This window comes from Xenia sp. Carnegie-2017, unplaced genomic scaffold (assembly GCF_021976095.1).
Source record: "Xenia sp. Carnegie-2017 unplaced genomic scaffold, XeniaSp_v1 HiC_scaffold_25, whole genome shotgun sequence".
Lineage (NCBI taxonomy): Eukaryota > Metazoa > Cnidaria > Anthozoa > Malacalcyonacea > Xeniidae > Xenia > Xenia sp. Carnegie-2017.
Window position 1 is genome coordinate 4188584 of NW_025813488.1, and position 22028 is coordinate 4210611.

Consider the following 22028-nt stretch of genomic DNA (forward strand, 5'->3'; position numbering starts at 1 on the left):
TTAACTTATACAGTATCGTGGAATAAGTCAATATATCTTATATTACATGAAGTCGAAGTGAAGTTCACCACGTGGCACGAATGAACATGGTTGACAAATTTTAAGATTTGATCACTTTGATCATCAATGGATTTAGGTTTAAGGTAATGTTCAATGCGGATTATCAGGAAGAAATGAATAAATCGAAGAAAAGAAAGGCACAAGTTGTTATCTTTGAAGAGCCTGCGCGGAAAGCAAAGGACAAAAAATGTGTAAGTTGCCCACTTACGTAATTGTTTTGTTGTAAAATAATATTTCATTGTCAGCACTGTTCTGAGTTTTGAATTCTGATATCATATGACAAATGGTGGTGATTTCAGAAAAAAGAAAGTTTGTCAAGCTTCAAAGGAGGGGAAGAAATGATGAAAAATTATGGATTTAAAGAAATTGCACGTGAAGTGAGAGAATTTGGTATGGTACCTGAACAGCATGAAAACATATCTCTAAGATTCAAGTTTCTTGAACAGAACTGCATTGCTATGTTACAAAGTTTACTATATTTGAATGGATTGTGAATTTATCACTTAACTTTGTTTAGGAATGTCAGGTTTTGGAAAGAAAGATAGAAGAAAAATGAAGCAAGCAGAAGCAGAATCTCTTGGAGCTAGAGTATAGTGATATGACTCTTAAATAAAATGTAATATGTATTCCTCTTTAATTCTATGTTTCATGACTTTTTTAGGCTCTCAAGAAACCAAAAATGCCGTATCCATTGCTAATGGAATTGAAAAAAATTTGGAAAAAGAAAGATGAAAAACAAAAGGAAGAGGTGCAACATATGATAATGAGTTGAAGGAGTTAATGAAGTTAAATTGAGCAAGTGGTTTATGGGCAATTGTTATTTTAATAGGACACAGCAATGGGATTATTCAGAAAGACAAAAAAGCAAGGAAATATAAGAAAACAACTGCCTAAAGGGTACAATAATATAATTTTGAATCAACCTAAAGTTATTTTTTATGACTTATACACCTTGCTCTTCATTAGGTCTGGTCGTTGGGTTGAAAGAAGTCAAGGTCTTGATGGAGGAAAGTTCAGACATGGAATAAGAAAAATACAAAAACAAGACATACTCAAAATGAAGACTAGAAAGTCATAAGTGTGGAATATAAATGACGAGTTGACTCTCTTTCTAATTTAATTTGCAAGTAATTGATTAATTGCTGAAAGAGGAAAGTATTTTTGCATTAAAACGAAATTACAAATGCAAATTGTTTGTTCACATTCACAACACAACGTAATCTTTGCTGTATTGAGAGTTCAAGAATCAATATGAGTAAATTCTATACCTACATATCGTTTTATTATATTTAACATATCTATGTTAACTTTTTGTTTAAATCATAATATATTGTCGGCCTTTGCGAGTTCAAACCACAAGGTTCAAATGTACATTGGTATGTCGGTCGTAATTTTAGCCCATGGCAACGAGCACAAAACACTTTATTTGCATTGTGTTTACTCGATAGAAGATTAAATTTCGATTAATCTTTGAGCAGACAAAAGTTCACGGTTCACTGCAATTTTTCTATTCTATAAAACAAGTGGACATATAAACGTTGAGCAATACAATTTGCTATTTTAAATATGTATAATAGCAAAACACTCGAGTCGTTTGATTTATGTTTACAAATACGTTCACACAGAATGATAACATTTTTCGCTCGACTTGAGCAGTCCTTTACAAAACATTTCACTTACATTGCAATAATTAATGGTGCAATTGAGCTTCACAATATGCCGGAACTCTTCAAAACTTAATTTCACCGAACGATCGATAATCAATAACAAAATGACGACATACATATTGTTGGGATATATTTGACCTATAATGTACAAAACAGTCACTAAAATCTATAGTTTATTAAAATCATCGTATTTTTGTTTCCAGTCTTGAGTCGCTCGCTTTACATCAAGACGTTTCGGTTTTGGTCTCGCTGCAGCCATATCTAACTTAGACGACTCATCAACACGAGGAGACGTTAAACTTTCGGTTTTGTCAACTTTTTCCTCACTTTTATCTTTCGTTGACGCTACGTCTTCATGGCTTTCATGATTATCAGGTGCGTTATGTGAATCGCCTTGTTTGGCTGGTTCTTGTACATTCTCTTGTTCACCTTCCTTTTTTTCATTATTTGTGTCATTCTGTCCGTGTACAACTACATCACCGTCATGAACATCAGTCTTTTGAGTAACGTCTTGTGTCGACGGTGTTTCGTACCTATCTTGAGGTATTTTAACCCCTAACTTCTTATAATAATTATCGCACTGTTCATCAACAACAAGTAGAATCACTTGGTTTCCGCCTGCTCGTATACGTTCTACAACCTTAGAATGTGGATAATCTTCAACATCCTCATCATTGACAGCAATCACTCGATCCCCAACTCGTAAATCATTCTTTTGAGCGGGACTACCGTCGTCGATTGCGCTGATAAATTGACCATGTATCCCCTTTTCACCATGAAGATTAAAGCCATAACCATCATGTCCTCGATGAATTACAATCCTACGCGGCAAGCTAGGCGGACCTTGTTCAGAATGTGGTATATCACCGTTCATGTTAAACTTCGCAAGCTTTTGGAATCGTTTGTCACACTTCTACGACCCGTAATTGCGATTTCAAAGCTAACAATTCCTCGTGAGAAGAGCCTTCTTTATTTTATGCCCTTTTATGGAAACTAGGGTTCAGGTTTCGTAAGAGAAAATACCACATCTCCCAAAAGGAGATTGCAAAAAGAGCTCGGAATCATTCTTGGAATTCATAAAAAAGAAGCGACTTTCTTAACACATTTCGGAAACATTATGTACTGGTATAATCTTTAGAAAATTAATCACAAAAATCATTTAAAAAATTGACAAAAGATGTCTTTTCCTATGTTAATTTTCTATCACAAAGTGGGCATCATCAACAGCTGCAACTCAAAATCAGAATAAGTGCTTTTAATCAGAGAATTTTATTGCAATTTTATGAAAATCTGTGTTTACTATAAGGACAAATAGGTTTACAAGTGTGAATTACATTTTCAATTTCATATGGTCTAGTGAATGCCTTGACTGAGGAAGGAGAAACCAATATCAACTACAGTTTTCAAAATTGGAATGTTAAATAGAAAATGATAGGATAGAATGTATATAAAAAATATCTTTCTTGTTCATTATGCATATGAGGAGCATGTGAAATACATGAAGTACTCCAAATGCAGATTTGTATGACATAATTTTCCATTTAAAGAAAATATTTTTATTGCTTTCTATAAAACATTCCATTGCCTAAAAAATTGAAGGCATTCATTCTTGTTTTGTACATAGCCTAGTTTGTGTTTGTGAGATAGGTCTTTTCATTTGGGGAATTATCAGGAGGTCCTAGCACTATTGGAGCATTATTACCATTTTCATGAACTATTGGTGAAGAGCCTGGTTGATCAGTTACTGGAAGGTCATCTTCTTCTGCTGCTGGACAATCAGGAATATCTTCATCTGACTGAGGTCTACACTTTCCACAGCAACATCCACAACAACAACACAAACAGCAACAAAAGTAACAACCAGTAATCAACCCACAAAATATAAACAATGCCTGAGAAATAAAGAATTGATATAAGAACAAGGATGAAAAGAAATAATAAATAATAGAAATAATTATGTACAAGATAACTTTTACAACATGTACATCCTCTCCTAAGGAAATCAATTAAAAATAGTAGACTTGATGATACTTACTTTACACCAACAACTGTTGAGACGGAAGTATAATTTTACATTCTAAACAAGATTACATAGCATCAAAATTGTGAATATTTCATTCCATGCTAGGATTGAAAATGCACACACATTAATGTAAAATTAATGAAACTAATATATATCAAACAGCTCTCATTAGTTAATAAAGATGAGAAATCATTAAATTGCATTGTATTGTTCAAAGAATTTGGGTGTAATAAAACTGATAGTGTTTGTATAAAAACATCACTTCATTGAAAAAAGTATTAAGTCATTTGTGTTCAGTATTTACTAGTTTTTGGAGTTGAATTTCTTGTAACACAAAAACCATTATTACCTCATCTCCAAATTGTTCTGCAATATATAAGCCCATGTTACCATAATCATCATAGATTTGACGTTTTGTCTCATTAGACAAAATAGTGTGTGCATGATTGATGACTTTGAACTGAAAATAAATGAATTCAATAATCAATTTCGTGTTAAGACTGGGGCAATAATATAATATTGTCAGGAAGTTATTGAATCTTACACGCTCAGCAGCTGTGGGGTCACCTGGATTCTTGTCAGGGTGATGTTTGAGTGCTTTCTACAAAAATAAATTATCATTATGAATATCAACTGACCATAGATACATAATTCATAATGTGTTGTTTGTAAACATTACTTTACGGTATGCCTTTTTGATTTCTTCTGGTGAGGCATCACGAGTAACTCCGAGTATTTCATATAAATCTTTTTGTTCCCTGAAAAAAAGTATTCAAGCATAAAACTAGCATTTACAAACTAACAAACCTCTGTTTGCAATGTTAGATCAAAAATTTCAATTAATCAAATAGAAGAATGTGTTTTATATCAAAAACCATGCATCTTAAATGAATTTGCAAAAACATTTAAATTAGATAAGACAAACATATTACACATTAAGAGAAATATTCAAACCATTAAACATGATTGCCTTACAAACCACTTTGATCTTATCATATACAACAATGGACATTTCACTTTAAAAAGATATAAAAACTTTTGAAGTCTCTAAATCCTTATCTTTCACAAAGGCAGCTTAATTATAAAGAAAATCAAACTAGATGCAATGGATTTTTGAAATATTTTGATGAAATCATGAGACAATGCTTCTAAGAATCTATAAACAGTTCAAATACCATAATAATTTGTAAAACTGCTTACATTTTTCCAAATTCAAAGAAGATTGTAAAAGACAAAAAGCAACTCTCAAAAAACGTAATGATTTACGTACTTAATTGCTACCATTTGACCATTTCAAACAAACAATGGCCGAGGTAAGTTTTTCGAGCAAACAAAAATATCTGTCAGTTATTAGGATTTCAATAAAATTTATAATAAAACATGCTGCATGGTTTCATCGAAACTTTACGTGGATAAGTGGAAAAAAAGATAAAATTCACCCAAAATTGGAGCAATATCTTTTATATTTTGAACATGTTTGCTCCCGCCTCAATGAAACAAATATTACGACTATAACAGCATTCTAGAATGCTAACATCCAGTAAAAAAACCTTAATGCAAACCCATAAACACACGCTCAACAAACCACTGACACAAAATACAAATACCTGTTTTCTAACAGAAAGGTATCATTAAATTATGAATACAAAATAACATAACACTACACTACAAATACCGCGACAATTCATTGAACCCACATTATAATCGCGCTTTCGTTCTCGTCAGTCATGGTCATTTCCGCATCATCTCCTTTTGGCGACATTTCGTAAATATTATTTTGCTTTATTTTCCCATTTACAATGCAAAGCTTCCAAAAGTTAGTTACAAGGCGGAATCTGATTCATTTACCTACTTGTCATACATTATGTAAATACACCCACCGGAAATTCATACATATTTTAATTAAATCAGGGGGCATAGCACACCTCACAGAGCGTTGAAGAAAAGGAAAACTCAATACATCAATGGGGGCAAATACCAGTTGAGTAAAAAACAATAAAAAATTTATGCAGGTACTTAATACACGCATTAATTAATACACACCATAAATGTTAGAGTATTAATAGGGCGAAGGGCATGGAACATGAAAAATGTACTATGTAACCCAATTATTCGTAAATCTTCCTTCTACAAGGTATGTTTGCAAAGTTTGCTTTAACAACATGCTCGGTCAATGATACATATAGAATTATTAGATGGAAGTAACAAAACAATCCAGTGACATAGGAAGAGAGAGTTTGGGGTAAATGTGCCAACTTTTCAAATTTACTATAAAAAAGTGTACTTTTTAATTGAAAAACCGCCCGAAAAAGCTTGTGCCCCCAATTTTTACTTGCTTCATACGTGTCTGATGCAATCATAAGTATAGAAAGCAACACTCTCATAATAAACAGTTTTATTGTTACGCCAAAAGAAATTTATGAAAACTTGAGAAAAAAATTTACCCTTATTTTCATTTCAATTCACTCAATAGTACACAATAAATTCAAAAGAAGAAGATAGTCATGCAACCAATGTGAAGGTTATATTTTTAGATTTTCAACAAGCTCAGATTCTCTCCAGTGTTTTGATAAAAATATATGCACAAATACTTTGGTGCGTGCAAAATTTTCCAATACTTTTTATGAGACAAAAAATTTCCACTACCTTGTTGCAATTATTTCAGTATTAAAAGCAATTATTAGTCTTAACACCTATTGAAATAAATATTTGTCACCAAAACCACATGGTAGAGCTGCACATAACAGCAAATGCAGAAGGCCTGCAGGTTTAGTGCAATTATGTGTCAAGTTTACTATAAAAAGTAAAATGGAGTAAAGTAGACAATTTTTGGATGTATACTGATATCTAAGTTCTTCTTAAAACTATAAAAAAGCATCAAGGACTGTTTACAATCAATGAAAAACATTATTATTGGATCATAAATTCTAAAGTTATAGAGATAAAACTTGCGAAACAGTTGCAAAAAGAATTAAATTGGTCAACGAAAACTTTTAGACTTCATTATCCCAAGATAATAAATCGATGATATTGAATACTGAAACTACTATAAACATGGCGGATATGAAGTAACTAGATCTTTCTACTTATAAAAATGCATTCATTTTAGCTCATACAAACAAATATTAAAACTTACTCGCTCTCTGATTTTATGGTATTGTAGTTTGCCATAACTAATACATCAGATAAAAAAATATGAGTTTCTTTCGTAGGTTTTTATACTGGCTTCGTTTCATAGCGGTCGATTGATCAACCCAATCAAACTTCGATTCAGCAGGTGTCCAAATAATATATGTAAAACAGTAAAAGTATACAATTACAAAGCATGTCATCGTGGTTGTCATCAGCCAGATTGACGATGGCCAGAGACGTCAATCGTTGGTTTTGCGATAAAAACAGCTATACATAATTTTGAAAGACTTTACGAGTTCTAAAGCTCTATAAAAAGATGAGTTGATGATATTGCTTTTCCAAAGTTTGCTAAAAATAGCTAAAAAAGCAATTAATAACATGCTGAAAAATTTAACTCCCAGAAAAAGGAACGCTAGGGAGGGAACAGTCAAACGAACAAAAAATAATTCTTTCATATTAATCACCCGCTCCCGTATGAAAAAAAAAAATTAAAATGAAACGACGGCTGATGAGCAATGGTATTTTACTTTGATCTACAATTATATTTCCAACTTTTACTAAAATCCAGAAGAACCCATAGAGGAACTTCTTTTGTATAATCATTACTTGGCTGGCGCTAGTACAAGAACAGTACGACATGGAATATAAACCTAAAAATGACAAAAAATATAATAAGATGAAAACCAATCGTAACTTAGTGAGGAGATTAAGAAAAACGTGAAGATTATTTTAAAGCTTACTTGTAAAGAGTACGGTCTTTCATTGAATTCCATTTCATCAACAGCATATTGACAACCGGCTTGAACTCTTTGATGCCCACCAAATTGTTCCGCATCTGAATCCAGAACAAGTTTGTATCTTAAAGCCCCTGGGTTAAGGACAATATAACATAAATGAAGAGAATATTCAGAAATATTGAAATACACATTTTGCCACAACTAATACCCAGGTCGCTTTCCGTCCGTACAGTCTTGTCAGACTCTGAGACTAGTTTTATACATTTATATGCTTACTAATTTTCATTGGATGACTTCGTAGAAAAATAAATGGAACGTAAATGCCACCTGCTAATAATTGTACGTTAAATTCGAGCCTGTGCAATTGCAGTGGAATTTCAACTATCTATGAACAGGACTTGAGCGTGATCTAGTCTTTAAATTAGGTCTTAAACAACAAACCGGACCATTAAGCAAGCAGTAAATACGTTCAAGTTTAAACTAAACAATAGTTATTATAATGGAATGGATACGTTCCCGAGGCGGGAACTCCAACTCTGTAATCAGGATAACTGTTTGTGGCATGAAAGTTGAAGATAAACACAACACCAGCTCTATCAAACACCATCACTTTGTCAGCACCATGTTTCGTACTCACATATCCCTGAAACGATTGCTATATTCCTTCACAAGCTCAACGAACAAGTATCTCATGATGATGTTCACAATGTGGGGAGATGTATGACGGAATCTTTAATTATTACCTTACAATGTTAGGACATTCTTCACGAAACCCTCGTTAATTATAGAGGATATGTAGGTATTTATCTCACAATAATAGGGCATTCTTCATGAAAATCTGGTCAATTATAGGGGATCTGTAGGTATATATATCTCACAATAACAGGACATTCTTCACAAATCTGTCGTTAATTATAGGGGATCTGTAGATACATATCTGACGATAGTTGGACATATTGACTAAATCCCTTGTTACCTGTGGAGCATGCAGCCAGCCATAGTCTTCTTCCAAATGATTCATGGCCTTGTCAAATTCATTTAAAAATTTATAGCGAAGTAATGGATCGTCAGCAAGATGGAACTGTCTTCGAGCATAATGAAAACTAGAGTTATTCCCCTGACGAGGAAAATCTAACCACTCAGGATGACCAAACTCATTACCAATGAAATTCATGTACGCTTCACCACCAAGACCGTGAGTCAAAAGCCTGGAGAAAAATAAACACAGTCAGACAAATGCCGTATGCCATGAATCCCTTTTTGTCTGCCTGAGTTAAAGACGGAGCAAAGAAACATTGCGTACAAACCTGATCATTTTATGGAGAGCAAGTCCACGATCAATAATTGGCGTAAGAGGAGATGTGACCGACATAAAATCATACATTTCTTTATCCATTAGCCAGAACGCAATGGTTTTATCTCCGACTAAAGCTTGATCATGACTCTCAGCATACGCAATGGTTGCCTCCATATAACGCCTATTGGTCATTGTATGATACAGTTCCTGTAGATCCCAGTCTTCATCTTTACGCTCCTTCAAAAGCTAAAAAAAACATCAAAGTTTCTTGAAGGGTGAAAAAAAGCAATATTTCGATGATGTGTATTTTCTTTTTTCACTAACCTCAATCCATTTATCAGGAATGGCCATCCCCAGGCGATAATCAAATCCAATACCACCTTCATCAATAGGTCTGCATAAGGCAGGCATACCAGAAACATCCTGAGCAATGTAAATTGCACCATGGTCAAGGTTAGATTTAACGTCAGTCCAGTTAAAATTTAGTTCAGGTTAGATTTAAGGTCAGTTCAGTTAAAATTTAGTTCAGGTTAGATTCAAGGTCAGTCCAGTTAAAATTTAGTTCAGCATACCTCTGCAATTGAGATAACATCAGGATGAACAGTATGCATCATATGATTGGCCAGTTGTAAATATGTCACAGAGTCTGTGTCCACTCCAAGATCATAGAAGTTAGGATAATCACCTCCAAAGCCATGACCAAGACCATGATCATGATACATCATTGATGTCACGCCATCAAAACGAAATCCATCAAATTTATATTCCTCCAAATACCATCTCAAATTTGATAGTAAAAATCGTCGAACTTCCCACCTGACAAAAAAAGATCAACTTTTTTGTTGTATAAAGTAAACTGCTTTGAAAAGCTGCTGTCACTGATTAAAAATCATTATATAATATGACATTACTTTCACTGCTTGTCAATGTTTATCACCAAACATTAAATGATAAATTAGGCTCTTTTCTCTGGTGGTCAAAAATATTAGTAAAAAAACTCTTCTAAATTAAAAATTTCAACAAAGGTCAATAAATACACATACTTAGTGTAATCAAATAATCTGCTATCCCATAGATCATGAAAACCCCTGGGATTATCATGAAAATAACAACCATTGGTACCATCAAATTGATTGAGACCATCCATTGTATTTTTACTAGCATGACTATGTACAACATCAAGAATCACCAACAAACCATGGCCATGAGCTGTATCTATCAAACATTTTAGTTCATCTGGAGTTCCATAACGACTAAAAAGAGGAATATTCATCACAATATACTGATGCTGAGAAGGGAGATTTCCATGTAAATATGCCAATATAAAAGTTACCTTGATATTGCAAAAAAGTTTGTAACTTGGTACCCAAATGAAGCATAGTATGCATGTTCCATGATTGCCATTAATTCTACACAGTTATAGCCAAGGTTCTTAATACGTGGGATAACATTCTCTGAGAAGTTAGTATAAGATGCAACCTCATGATTAGATGATGCAATACCAACATGGGATTCATATATTCTCAAACTCAATGGCTTTGCAGGTCTGGCATTCCGCCATTGATAAACTTGAGGGGGATCCCAATAAATTCCTTCATATAAATCAGTATCTTTTTGTGGTTTGGCATAGGATATCCAAGGAGATATACGATCAACCTGGCTACCATCATGTTTAGTTATTGCCACCTAATGAAACAAATTTAAGAAAAGCAATTTAAAAGTTTATTAGTAAAATTTAGCATACAACAATTCTTTACCTTAATTCGAGATTCATGAGCAATAGGTGATGATCCATCAGGTTTATTAGGAATCTTCAATTCCCAAACCCCAAACTCATTCCTTGTACAGACATGTGACACACGATCCCAGTTATCTACAACAGTGTTTTAATCTATCAAAATAAATGCAAACATTCATAAATTGATCCCACATACTCACTAAACTCTCCAACAAGATGAACACAATTGGCTCCAGGGGCCCACTCTCTAAACATTATGCCATCATGCTCTTTTGTGAGGCCAAATTTTTCATAACCACGAGAAAATTGCTCAATTCCACCTTCTCTCTCATTGATTTGTTGCAATATTTCTTGAAAAATCTTATAGCTAGATTATCATAACTAGAATTAATAATTTTGTATGCATGCTATGGTAAACCTTTATCAAACATATAAATTTTATTATAGTAAAATAAATACCGTCGTTCAATTTCCCCAACGTACGGTTGAAGATAGGGATCTCTTGTTAAAAGTTGCGACAATTTTGGCACAATGCTATCCATGTTAAGCTAAGATGATATGTAACATAATGTTTAGAATGAACACAATAACATAAAACACACCATTTACCTGTTCAATAAACTGAATATATAGGTTGTCTCTAATTTTGGATGTTCGCCTCATTAATACTTATCTTCGCCATGGACTTTTCCTAAAGAATTAGAAATTGGAACAATTCTTAGAAACGGTGCAATCAAAATTTACTCTGTCCTCTTTGTGCACGCATAAAAATTGAAAATCCAGTCAAACAAAGCTTGTTATAAAACTCTTGGTGCAGAATGGTACGGGGATCAATTGAATTTTTGCAAAATCTGCACGGTGAGCAACGTGTTCTGCCCTGCCACGTTTGCATCACTGTCGACATCCAAGAAAATTATTTAATTTAAAAAGGCATGCAAAAAATCATAAATGACTTAACTTACTTGAAATAAAAATACCAAAAAAAATGACGGACAAAAAGCAAAAATTCCAAATTTGGATTCAAGAATATTGCACAACAAACACACCACACACCTTCTGTTCACATTACATTCAAGTGAAAACAACTGAACATTGTTCTTTGAGTTTGAAGGCTCATAAATTAGGCGCTAATTGAAGAATGAATTATCAAAACATAAATATAAACAAATAATCGGATCCTACAGCAGGAATTTCGCTTTTTGCTAAAATTTCTTAAAAAATGAGTTTCAATGCATTTGACTTGGTTTCTGTTATAGATCGTGTTCAGTTGATGGGTGATAAAGCAAAGACAACGGTATTTTTATATTTAATATTTATAAAATTTTAATATTACGAAGGAACATTAATTTTTGAATATTTTACTTCCTCTTAATGTTTGTACGTTTCTAATTGTTTTACCTGTCGTTTAAGATAATATCAAACACGATGTTCTATTTATCCGAATGAAAAATTTTAATTCATTTGACAAGTTTTCTTCATTTATGTAAAGGTGCAATGTTTGGATTGTGCAGCTCAAAATTTGTTTGTTGGAACTGGTGACAGGTATTTGCTGTTAGTTTTGGATAAAATTTCTACAACAGATTCATTATAACCAAACTTTCACATAATTTACAATTTTAGTTTGATTATTCACTACATCATAGCAGATGATGTCTCACCATCTGGGAAACCTGTGTTTGAATATAGTTTACAAGGATACAAATCACTATCTTTGGTAAATGGTTTATTAAAAATGTTGTGTCAACATATGGGAGAACTCAAAACTTATCTTCAACTGATATTTAAATTATAGTTATAAATTATTTTCATTAGAAGAAACCCGTACAACAATTACTCACAGCAGCAGCAATAAACCGACTGCTGGTCCTTTGTGATGGTAGATTTTTGACTTGTTTGTAAATGCATACAGTAATAAACTTTCTGGGGAATGATTTATTCAACTTTTGTCCTAACCTAGGTGTCTTGTTCCTGCTCAGTATTATGGGCTTGGAGGTAGGTATAAAGCATTCTTTACACTGTGAAGTTTGTAGTGTAATGATAATTAACTCTTTTTAGATGATAATTTCTGGATACAAAGACAAACTGAAAGGCGTATGATAAATATAGAAAATTTTCACTGTAAATTGATGAGTTCATGCAAGATACATTTTTATGTTGGTATATCATCTTAGGCTACCTGTATTGCACGCAATGACAATCCTTCATCATTTGATCCATTCGCAGTAGAGGTAAACTGAGAATATAGTTGATAAAGAACACTGGATTTAGTGAGCTTTTTAGCAAATCCGCGGTTTCAAAATTGTTTTTTTATATTTGTTCAAAAGGTTTGCGTTGGAACACGAAAGAAAGCAATCTACATAGCTATGATAACAGAAGACAATATCTACACAACGCGAGAAATAACGCTCAACGAACCTCCGATTCAAATGGTGAGATCTATATTATCAGCTACCACTTGGCTTCACAAGAAAAAAAAAATTTTTCTTGCTTGAATTTCTTTTAGAATTTTAACGGGAACACAGTTTGCGTTGCTTTATCAAATGTTTACTGTAACATCGACATACCCACAAGCAAAGTAAGAAACATTAAAAACGTTGAAGAATCATCGTTTTCATATCGTAAGCTGGTGTTTTTGTATCAAAACGGCACATTACAATTTATCTGTTACATTCGTCGTGTAAAAAGATCGAACAACAAATAACCCAAGGAACTATGAGACACTAAGTTGATACTTGAATGAAAAAAATGCATTAAACGCATGGGCTTTCTGTGGAAAGACCTGTCATAGGTTTTATGCATAGTTGAAACGAACGATCATCGAAAAATTTATACTATTTTCCTCCCCACAAGGTGCAAGAACTAATTAGTTATGAACCTCAAAATAAACCAATAATCACAAGAATTACCACGGTAAAGAAAACTCTTTTTTATAACTAACCTACCTTTCAATAAATGTTTCCGTTTTACAACTGGTGTAAAACATTCCTTACTTCAGGAGGAATTCTTGTTGAGTGGACCAACGGACATCTTAGGAATGTTTGTGACATCACAGGGAACCTCGTTAAGGCCACCATTGAGTTGGACTGATGGTCTTGTTGCTCTTGGGTACTCTTTTCCCTACGTTATTGCTGTTGGTCGTGCATCTATCACAGTTTATAGGTAAAATGAAATGATTAATCTACCCCCCTAGTGTCTGGCATTGATATTGTAGTCTATGTGTTATAGTATTTTGGAATCTGATAAAAACTCCATAAAAGAAGTCATACCTTTTCAGGTAAACTCCAAATATTTTTTTCAATACGAATCTTTCTCGAGCAGACTACAAGTTGTTTACAATATGGAAGATTAAAGTGTTTATTTCTTCATTTAGGCAGGCTGTCTTACTTGTAGTGTTGAAAATAAAGTGTTCATATGTACAGAAAAGTCTGTCTTCTGTCTCGTCCAGATAACTTTTAAAAAACAAGTACGTTCTTATTTAACAACTGTTCTCGTAGCTATAAACACACTTAATGACACGAAAATATCAACGTGAAGATAAATGTACTTATAAAATTGTGTTGAATACCGCGTTATTTTTTATTTTCCACATGCAGATCGAAAATTTACTTAAAACAAAAAAGGTTGAGGAAGCAATACGACTTGCTAAAGTAGCGATGCAGACAGAGTTGGGAAGTTCTAGAGATAAACACGTACGCTTTTCATTATCTCAGCTCAAGTGATTTAATAGACAACGCTGCATTCTTAAAGCGGCTATAGTTACATGATAACGTTAATTTTTTTATATACAGTTGTTATCCCGAACACAACAAGAAGCTGGTTTGATATATTTAATGGAGGGTAAATACACTCAAGCTTTAGAGTTGATGCATCAGGGAAACGTTGATGTAAGAGAGGTATGTTATCTCACATCGACATTCACACAAGTGTCTTTTTTATCAGAAACATATGAAGATACTAAACTATGAAACATTGTAAAGTCTTTACATTTACCGCTTGTTCTTTTTGTTTGTTTTAGCTGATTGCAATATTTTCTGAGTTGCGTTGCAGCAATTCTCTCTTCAAACCTCAAATACCTGGAATAGATAAAATAAGACAGCTAATTAGTACAGACGCCGATATGGAAAAGAAGATAAAAATTTTCGTCTTAGAATACTTAGTAAGTTTGTCTTATGCACATACATATAGAGAGAGAAGCATCAATTTTACCAGAAGATTTTTTACAGTTTCGACTAAAGAGTAAACAGTTAGTTTATAACATTGATATAATTGAATAGCTTTTTGAAAATAAAAATTCAAGCATCGTTGTTTTGGTATACTCATTCAATAAACTGATTTACTTCATTAATTTTTTTTCAAATTTTAGGAAGAAAGTAAAGGATCTGAAAAAGTTTATAATCTTATCAAAGAAGTATGTTGCTTTAGGATAAACAATATTACAACTAAATTGGAAGTAATATAAGCTAGTTTATTGACAAGTAGTTTGCATAAAAAAATATTTTTCTCAAAGGAAATTGACACGGCATTGTTGAAACTTTACGCGGAAGAAAATTCGCCCATTTTACAAGATCTTATATGTAACGAGAACGCATGCGCGTACGAAGATAGTGTAGACTGTTTACAGAAACATAAGGTACTCGAAGACACTGAACACTTGAGGATAAATCATGTAAAAGTCAGCCGTATTGTTGTTATCTTTAGCGTTTTCATTGTCTTGCTTTGTTGCATAAATCATGCCATTACGAAGAAAAAGCTCTTCAACTGTGGACTAGGTAAACATCATCCAGTTTTATCGACTATTTACGACAAAATACAAATATAGCTTCATATCGACAAACAAGTATTCTTAGCAATATCCTTATTTTTGACGTACTGGTCACGACAGTAAACGTGCATATATACTTAATAAAACATTTCATTTTAGATTAGTCGATAAAGAATTAGAAGATCCGAATTTTCCTGGCATAGAAACGATCATAAAATGTTTGACGAGGCAAGAGCAAAATATTTTTAAACTTGTTCGGAGTTATATAGTTTATCGCTTAGTTTTATATGTTTTAGTATTGAAAACGAGGAATTAATTTGGCGTTATGTTCCATGGATAATGAAAAAAGATCAATCTTTGGCAGTCAGGGTTAGAACTATTTGGTTCTTTTGTGGGATAAATACTTACTCAAAATATGAAATTGTTTCTCGCTCCCCCCTCCCCCTGCAGATATTTTGTGGAAGAAGTCCTGATGACACTTCAAAAAAACTACAAATAGACTACGTCATGGAATATTTCAGCAAATTTCCTAAGGCTCTTCAGAAGTACCTTGAATATTTAGTTTATGATAGAAAATTACAGGTGTGTTCATCTTTTAAAACATTTTGTTCACAAATAAAAAAAACGTGGAAAAATGTTGACTCTTTTCTTTTCAGAATGAAAGGTATCATAGTCGTCTAGCGATATTATACTTAGATGAAGTTCTAACTTTAATAAGGGAAACAAACGCTTCAAAAGATGACATAGACAAGGCAAGGTATGTATGTATGTATGGTAATACTGGTTAAGGGTGTTGTACTATTAATATGAAATTGAAAAAATTGTTTCACATTATTTCTTCATGTTTCAAACATTGTTTTTGTTACCTTCAAGGCTTGCTTTCCGATCATTGTTGAAATTTTCTTCACTTTACAATGCTTCGCTGTTGCTTTCAAAAATTTCTGAAGATAGTGGATTGGATCTAGAATCAGCCATTTTGTATGGCAGGGTATGAAGAGAAATGAAAATTTTGTACATGTTTTTGGAAAATATCAATTTGAATTTCACATTTAAACTGTTTTATCTTACACAATAACGTATAAATAATGAATTCTGCAGCTAGAGCATCATGAAAAAGCTTTGAAAATTTACGTTCATCGATTACAAGACTATGAAGGTGCCGTGACTTACTGTGAGTTTTATTCCAAGGTAAGTCAAGACGCATAACCTTAAATGAAGACATTTTACCCACACAAATTAACTGACGTGTTTTTAGAATCGCGAAACGGCTTATCGAAAGAGATTGTTTCATCAACTCCTTACTGTGTATTTGAACACGAACAGGTAGTAATTGCACGCAGTGTTTTCTAGTTGCAAGTTGAAATGAAAAATATTTTGGTTATATATAGCAGCGCACGGAGTAATGATCATGTTGTGGCCGCTGTTAGGTTACTTAACTCACATATCCGAGATTTTGAACCGATTAAGGTAAAAAATACTTTAAATAAACTTGAAAATTATTTACGTCATTTTACTTATTATCTGAAGCTATTGTGCTATTCAATTTAATTAAGGGACATTAATAAATGACAAGCTGTAACAAACCGCTTTCAGACAATCTGCCCTGGTCTTGATCAGTTTATTTTTCATGTCCTATAAAACACGAGCAGACAATTAATATTTTTTTGACATGAACATTTTACTTCATAAATGAAAAACAGACGAAACGTCAAAGAAAAATTATTTTTGATGGCTTTACTCAAGAGTATCTTTTAGACCTAAACATTTTTTAAAACCACACACTAACAACTTTTTACAACCATATACTATACAAGTATCATACGATGTTACTTTTGAGTCATGCTAAGATCAGTTGAACCTGATTTTATAATGGACGTTATCCATCAATATCCATCATTATAAATAATTCTCCATAGCAAGTTATCCATCAATATCCATCATTATAAATAATTTTCTATAGGTGATAGAGATAATTCCAGATGAATGGTCTGTAAGATTAATTTCACCGTTCCTTCTCGGTCTATCACGTGAAAGTCTTCACGCCAGTAGAAATAGTCAAGTTCAAAAAAACCTTAGGAGAGCTGAAAATATCAAAGTAAGACAAACACACAAAGATGTCATCATGTTTGCTATTTATCCATGTACAATGACATTAAAATTTCCAATATTCCTGAAAGATAAATAATTGTATTGATTTCAGTTTTTTTTTATCAGGCAAAGAAAGGTTACATTAAATGCACTAGGAAACCAGTAACAATAACTGACGAAACGTAAGTTTTTTTTATATAAACATGTTCATAAGAATATAGCAGAGAAAAATTGAATATTCAAGACAATCATCATCTTGATAAGCGATATTTGATTCACACGAATATTTAATGTAGTTATTGTCGTGTTTGCCGCCGTACCTTCAACGATAGCAATATGGCAAGATATCCCAATAACATTATAACACATGTTCATTGCGCAAAACACAAAACACTATGTCCTGTAACTGGGCAAATGTTTCCAATGAACGAAGATCTTTGATAACAAAATGATTTATCGAAGGCACTCGACTACTGCTGTACTTTGTTGCTCATTGTACTGTTAATAGGTTAAATAATATCGCAGAACTTAATATTGGTAAAGCATGATAGAGATGGGCAACTGAATTTATTTTAGTTGTGTATACTGACTCTAAATAATATTGTCATGTTATAATATACATGTAGCTATATTGTACACATCAATATATCGACGTATATGACTGTTCTTTGAATGAGGGAAATTAAGTTGTGAATTTTTGTGGTTGTCTAATCTTAATATCACGAAAAATTAATTTTTTTATGCAATAATGTAAATATTTATCCACTCTCCATCAATTTGATATAACATTAATGAAACATTTATTCGTCAAATTGTGTTTTCAATCTCTTATTACCAGTCCAACCATAAACTCTTCTCAATAAATTTCACATTACCATTTAGTAAGTAGTCGCAACTTGTATAGTTTGTCCTTTAGTCAATACTAGATTATTTTATACCAAAAGCCGTTTTTAACTGCCCACAGCATATGATACATACATGGACAAAACTTTGAACATAAGATCACTCCTGATGAAAACATTAGACTGAACTACGTATATATAAAAGGACTCAAGTTTAAACACTAGATTAGTCCAATGAAAACAAAACCAGAGATCACATCACAGGTAGTGCATGACGTTTTGTGTTTAAATATCACATGTTTTTTTCAAAACAATCAAAACGTAGCAAATAAATGTCATTTGATTTATAGCTACGTATTGGGCTCACTAAACTAATAGCAATATGCCATATTTCACATATTTTATTGCACAAACCTTTAACATCATCACACAAAACAATCATTGTTATCGTCAGCTTTTATTCATGTTTATCCATTAGTATCCACCAGAGATACCCCTTTTCGTTTTGGTATGACGTCATAAAAAGCTTTCTGCCAGTCTTTCAACTCCAAATATTTCAGGATTATTTCAAAAACTGCACAAAAAAAGTTTAAACAATAATGTATACATGTAGAGTATTAAACCCTTTTACTTTTCTGCCATTCGTATCTTAGTAAAAATTTGACTTGACAGGCAGGCTGACCACATAAGTGGACACTTTATAGTTGCTAACATCCACAATATTCACATGTGATAACAGTTTGCAGCACAGATGCATGCACCCCCCGGTAAAAAAGACTCTATTCCTAGTTAACGTGTGAACATTGAACAGAGACGATCTTTCACTAACCATGATTTACCGTCAGTACGGTTCTTGATTGTATCTTCACGAAGTTTTTAATTGGCAATTGCGCATGCGCTACTTTATTTTCAACAGCAAGTTTGTGACAAAGCCCCTAAAGAAATTGCATCAGTTAGCCTAACACAACAATGGAAATATTGATATCACTATTTGTTACAACTGATGCATTTGTGCAAGCATCTTTGGTCAAGAAAGGCAAGATGAAACAAAACGTTCATTCATTCTAACAAAGAACAGAGATACGTGCTTAAGCTGACGGAGCACGTGATTATGATTACGGACACATGATTACGATCATTAACACGTAATTGTGATAATATAGAACACGTGATCATAATCATGCGATTAAAATCAAAGTAATTTTCATTATTTGTGAGTTATCACTGCATGTTCGTGTTCATTACCGAAGTTTTCTATTTCTGTCATACCTTATGGTGGTTATGATCAACAAGACCTCCAATTATGTACGCTTTGGATAGGTCAATATCTAAATGTTGCATTAATACAATAAATTGCACTTACTGTAACAAATTATGATCCTTTTTTGTGAAGCAAACACTCAAAATTACACAATTGCATTTAAGATGGATCGTCACAATAATTATCCAAAGTTGGCTATTTTACTAGGAATTTTGGTCAACCAAACATAAACGTATAAATTTTAGACCGTAATAAAAATAATTATTTAAAGCTACTAAATATATTTTAACAATACACAGTTACCTTCTAGTATATTTTCTGAGTCTGACGTGAGATAAACTATATTTTCCTTGTGAAATACATCTATGTATGATTCTTTTTTGATGTGAATCTAAATTAAATAATAATTTTCACAGGACATTCTTTTTTATGAATTTATCGTTATACACGTTATCTTACATCCCAACTCTTGTATTCCTGATATGTTCCTTCCGTCAACAATTGAATATTTCCTTCAAATCCCGTCAAATAAAACTAAAACAATCGATGATTGTGCGTTTTGAAGATAAAGATCAGCAAAAATGAATGCAATTTGAAAAATGATGAAATTTTTTTCTCAAAGGGTTGAAAAGCTGGTCCTGCAATTAAAATATCACATTTCACCTGTATTGGCCTCGAAGACTTTCTATTTACAGCATAACACGTTTTCACTTGTTTCAACAGCTTTTTCATGGACTATATAAATCAAAAATTTTGTATTCTTCATTTAGAACTAGACTATTTGAATTCGTGAATCTGGCCATGATATAAAAATCAAAAGCTGTTCAATCTTAAATGCTGTCAATCTCTATTTGTTTTCATGAAAGATGAATGGAAAAGAAATTAAAAATAGCACTTCCAGCCTGTTATTTTCTTTTGGTTTGTTTGGTAAAAACTTGAGATATATTTCAATCTGAAGAAACAAATAATTTAGCACAGAATTCAGGATTGAAAAATATTGTCATGATGATGATGACAATGTGCTTGCTTAAAAGTTTAATAAATTGGTAATTTACATGAGTACTGCACAAAATAAAATACAATGTTTGATAAGTGTTTTTCAAAAAACACAACACAAGAAATCATGTCAATTGCTCTGTCATCTGTGATACACTTCATGTAACTATTACATACACGTTCGTCCATGAATGATTCATATGACATATCAATGGCAATTTTCACTGGTAAGGCTTCCTCACAATCCATTTTTTTCACTTCACATCTCCTTGAAGCTAAAGGTCATAAAATTCCATTTTTAACATATAAAATAACCCACTTGTATATGCAACATGTTTCTTGTGAAATGGGTCAGTGATCTAATGTTGAAACTAAGCTCCTTCATATTATAGCCTAGTGTTTTCATCAAATGTAATTTGATGTTTGATTTGAGTTCTTATATACTTCAAATATCAATGAGAATAATTTTCATACACATTATGAACTGCCACTCCCTCCCCACATCTTGGTGGCCTGTACACATCAATCCCTAAAATTCAAAAACTCCATACGGTTTCTGTATTACCAAACTATAATAATGGCATTAAGACTTACATCTTGACTTAGGTACAGGTAAGCCTTCTGCTTTTGCTTTTCTTATTTTTTCTTTCTTGAGCAACCTGTACAGTTCATGATAACAATGAATACTGACCTCATGTACAAATATTGGTAAAATATGGACCCCATTGATGTGGGTATAATGGATAAATACACATTTTCATGAACTAGCATAATGGACATACACATACTATATACAACAATAACTACACCAACTTTTTTTCCTGTTTTCTTTCAACCCATTTCTGATGATTCTTCAACCGTTTCAACTTTCTTTTCGACAATTTTCCATCGGAATACATCTTTCCCAGTTGATTATTTGCCAAAGATTTTTCATCGTTGTTAGAAATTTGAGATACATCATTAGACGAACAAGTATTACTTAATTGAGTTTTTTCAAGATTACTTGAACATTCTGCTCCAATCTTTGAAGTAGAAGACGTCTCAATATCGTTGTTTGTGGTTGAATCGGTCATCGTCGGTTTATACTTTTACTAAAGTGAGAGAAGATTTGCAGAAGTAATGTATTGCAAATTTCAAATTGACCGCCATGTTAACAATGTCGTGGATAGACCATTGAGTTCTATTATAGAACTCAATGGGATAGACAGAAGCCCGGCCTACTAGCTGGACCATTAAATTATAAATATACTGGAATGATAACACCATTAAGAATGCCCCGTGATTGCACGAAGCCAGCCAACATACGTCTAAAATTTGTCTACCCCCCCCTGAAATAGTGCATATTTTCTTGGCGATCGTTGTTTGTTTTTACTTTTGGCAACGGGAATTCCGTCAAAAAAATTTATTTCTTGTTGTTTTTTCGAC

General features: G+C 32.7%; 6 protein-coding genes across 10 annotated transcripts; 2 read left to right on the forward strand and 4 right to left on the reverse strand.

The window, feature by feature from the left end:
- The first annotated feature begins 4 nt into the window (after window positions 1–4).
- LOC124453050 lies at window positions 5–1431 on the forward strand. The gene is made up of 6 exons (XM_047003748.1): window positions 5–251; window positions 360–450; window positions 578–648; window positions 722–808; window positions 890–957; window positions 1027–1431. The coding sequence occupies exons 1-6, from the start codon at window positions 147–149 to the stop codon at window positions 1136–1138; spliced, it is 534 nt and encodes a 177-aa protein (XP_046859704.1). The 5' UTR covers window positions 5–146; the 3' UTR covers window positions 1139–1431.
- A 114-nt stretch (window positions 1432–1545) lies between these two features.
- On the reverse strand, window positions 1546–2706 carry LOC124453047 (Na(+)/H(+) exchange regulatory cofactor NHE-RF1-like). Its single transcript, XM_047003744.1, has one exon. The coding sequence runs from the start codon at window positions 2599–2601 to the stop codon at window positions 1894–1896; it is 708 nt and encodes a 235-aa protein (XP_046859700.1). The 5' UTR covers window positions 2602–2706; the 3' UTR covers window positions 1546–1893.
- Window positions 2707–2967: 261 nt separating this feature from the next.
- LOC124453048 (dnaJ homolog subfamily C member 5-like) lies at window positions 2968–7041 on the reverse strand. Of its 2 annotated transcripts, none has more exons than XM_047003746.1 (6): window positions 6887–7041; window positions 4430–4508; window positions 4295–4351; window positions 4100–4210; window positions 3763–3804; window positions 2968–3619 (listed from the first exon to the last, which is right to left on the reverse strand). In XM_047003746.1, the coding sequence occupies exons 1-6, from the start codon at window positions 6919–6921 to the stop codon at window positions 3353–3355; spliced, it is 591 nt and encodes a 196-aa protein (XP_046859702.1). In that variant the 5' UTR covers window positions 6922–7041; the 3' UTR covers window positions 2968–3352. The 2 variants fall into 2 exon arrangements, with proteins under 2 accessions (XP_046859702.1, XP_046859701.1); XM_047003745.1 differs by lacking the exon at window positions 6887–7041 and adding an exon at window positions 5448–5627.
- Window positions 7042–7388: 347 nt separating this feature from the next.
- On the reverse strand, window positions 7389–13658 carry LOC124453039 (1,4-alpha-glucan-branching enzyme-like). 2 transcript variants are annotated; one of them, XM_047003731.1, is made up of 14 exons: window positions 13597–13658; window positions 11264–11345; window positions 11114–11202; window positions 10855–11021; window positions 10674–10789; window positions 10250–10602; window positions 9960–10169; window positions 9489–9732; window positions 9241–9339; window positions 8927–9162; window positions 8596–8827; window positions 8132–8262; window positions 7623–7740; window positions 7389–7532 (listed from the first exon to the last, which is right to left on the reverse strand). In XM_047003731.1, exons 2-14 carry the CDS (start codon window positions 11315–11317, stop codon window positions 7485–7487), a joined length of 2097 nt encoding a protein of 698 aa, XP_046859687.1. In that variant the 5' UTR covers window positions 11318–11345; window positions 13597–13658; the 3' UTR covers window positions 7389–7484. The 2 variants fall into 2 exon arrangements, with proteins under 2 accessions (XP_046859687.1, XP_046859688.1); XM_047003732.1 differs by lacking the exon at window positions 13597–13658 and adding an exon at window positions 11617–11730.
- LOC124453037 (transforming growth factor-beta receptor-associated protein 1-like) lies at window positions 11785–18316 on the forward strand. 2 transcript variants are annotated; one of them, XM_047003728.1, is made up of 30 exons: window positions 11785–11948; window positions 12144–12196; window positions 12275–12368; window positions 12467–12530; window positions 12612–12646; window positions 12710–12745; window positions 12826–12882; window positions 12979–13083; window positions 13158–13229; window positions 13505–13564; window positions 13650–13813; window positions 13880–13928; window positions 14025–14117; window positions 14248–14343; window positions 14443–14547; window positions 14670–14810; window positions 15018–15062; window positions 15162–15284; window positions 15353–15423; window positions 15576–15644; window positions 15713–15785; window positions 15867–15998; window positions 16073–16173; window positions 16290–16404; window positions 16515–16604; window positions 16672–16739; window positions 16805–16883; window positions 17377–17511; window positions 17631–17686; window positions 17801–18316. In XM_047003728.1, the coding sequence occupies exons 1-30, from the start codon at window positions 11874–11876 to the stop codon at window positions 17943–17945; spliced, it is 2601 nt and encodes an 866-aa protein (XP_046859684.1). In that variant the 5' UTR covers window positions 11785–11873; the 3' UTR covers window positions 17946–18316. The 2 variants fall into 2 exon arrangements, with proteins under 2 accessions (XP_046859684.1, XP_046859685.1); XM_047003729.1 differs by having other exon boundaries at window positions 11802–11948; window positions 16808–16883.
- On the reverse strand, window positions 16296–21844 carry LOC124453045 (tRNA methyltransferase 10 homolog A-like). Of its 2 annotated transcripts, XR_006950935.1 has the most exons (11): window positions 21417–21844; window positions 21198–21262; window positions 20781–20878; window positions 20271–20342; window positions 20067–20141; window positions 19911–19998; window positions 19616–19674; window positions 19176–19281; window positions 18761–18920; window positions 17001–17048; window positions 16296–16377 (listed from the first exon to the last, which is right to left on the reverse strand). XR_006950935.1 is itself a non-coding variant. In XM_047003741.1 (9 exons), exons 1-9 carry the CDS (start codon window positions 21674–21676, stop codon window positions 18814–18816), a joined length of 930 nt encoding a protein of 309 aa, XP_046859697.1. In that variant the 5' UTR covers window positions 21677–21843; the 3' UTR covers window positions 18733–18813. The 2 variants fall into 2 exon arrangements, 1 of the variants encoding a protein (XP_046859697.1); XM_047003741.1 differs by lacking the exons at window positions 16296–16377; window positions 17001–17048 and having other exon boundaries at window positions 18733–18920; window positions 21417–21843.
- Window positions 21845–22028: the final 184 nt, after the last annotated feature.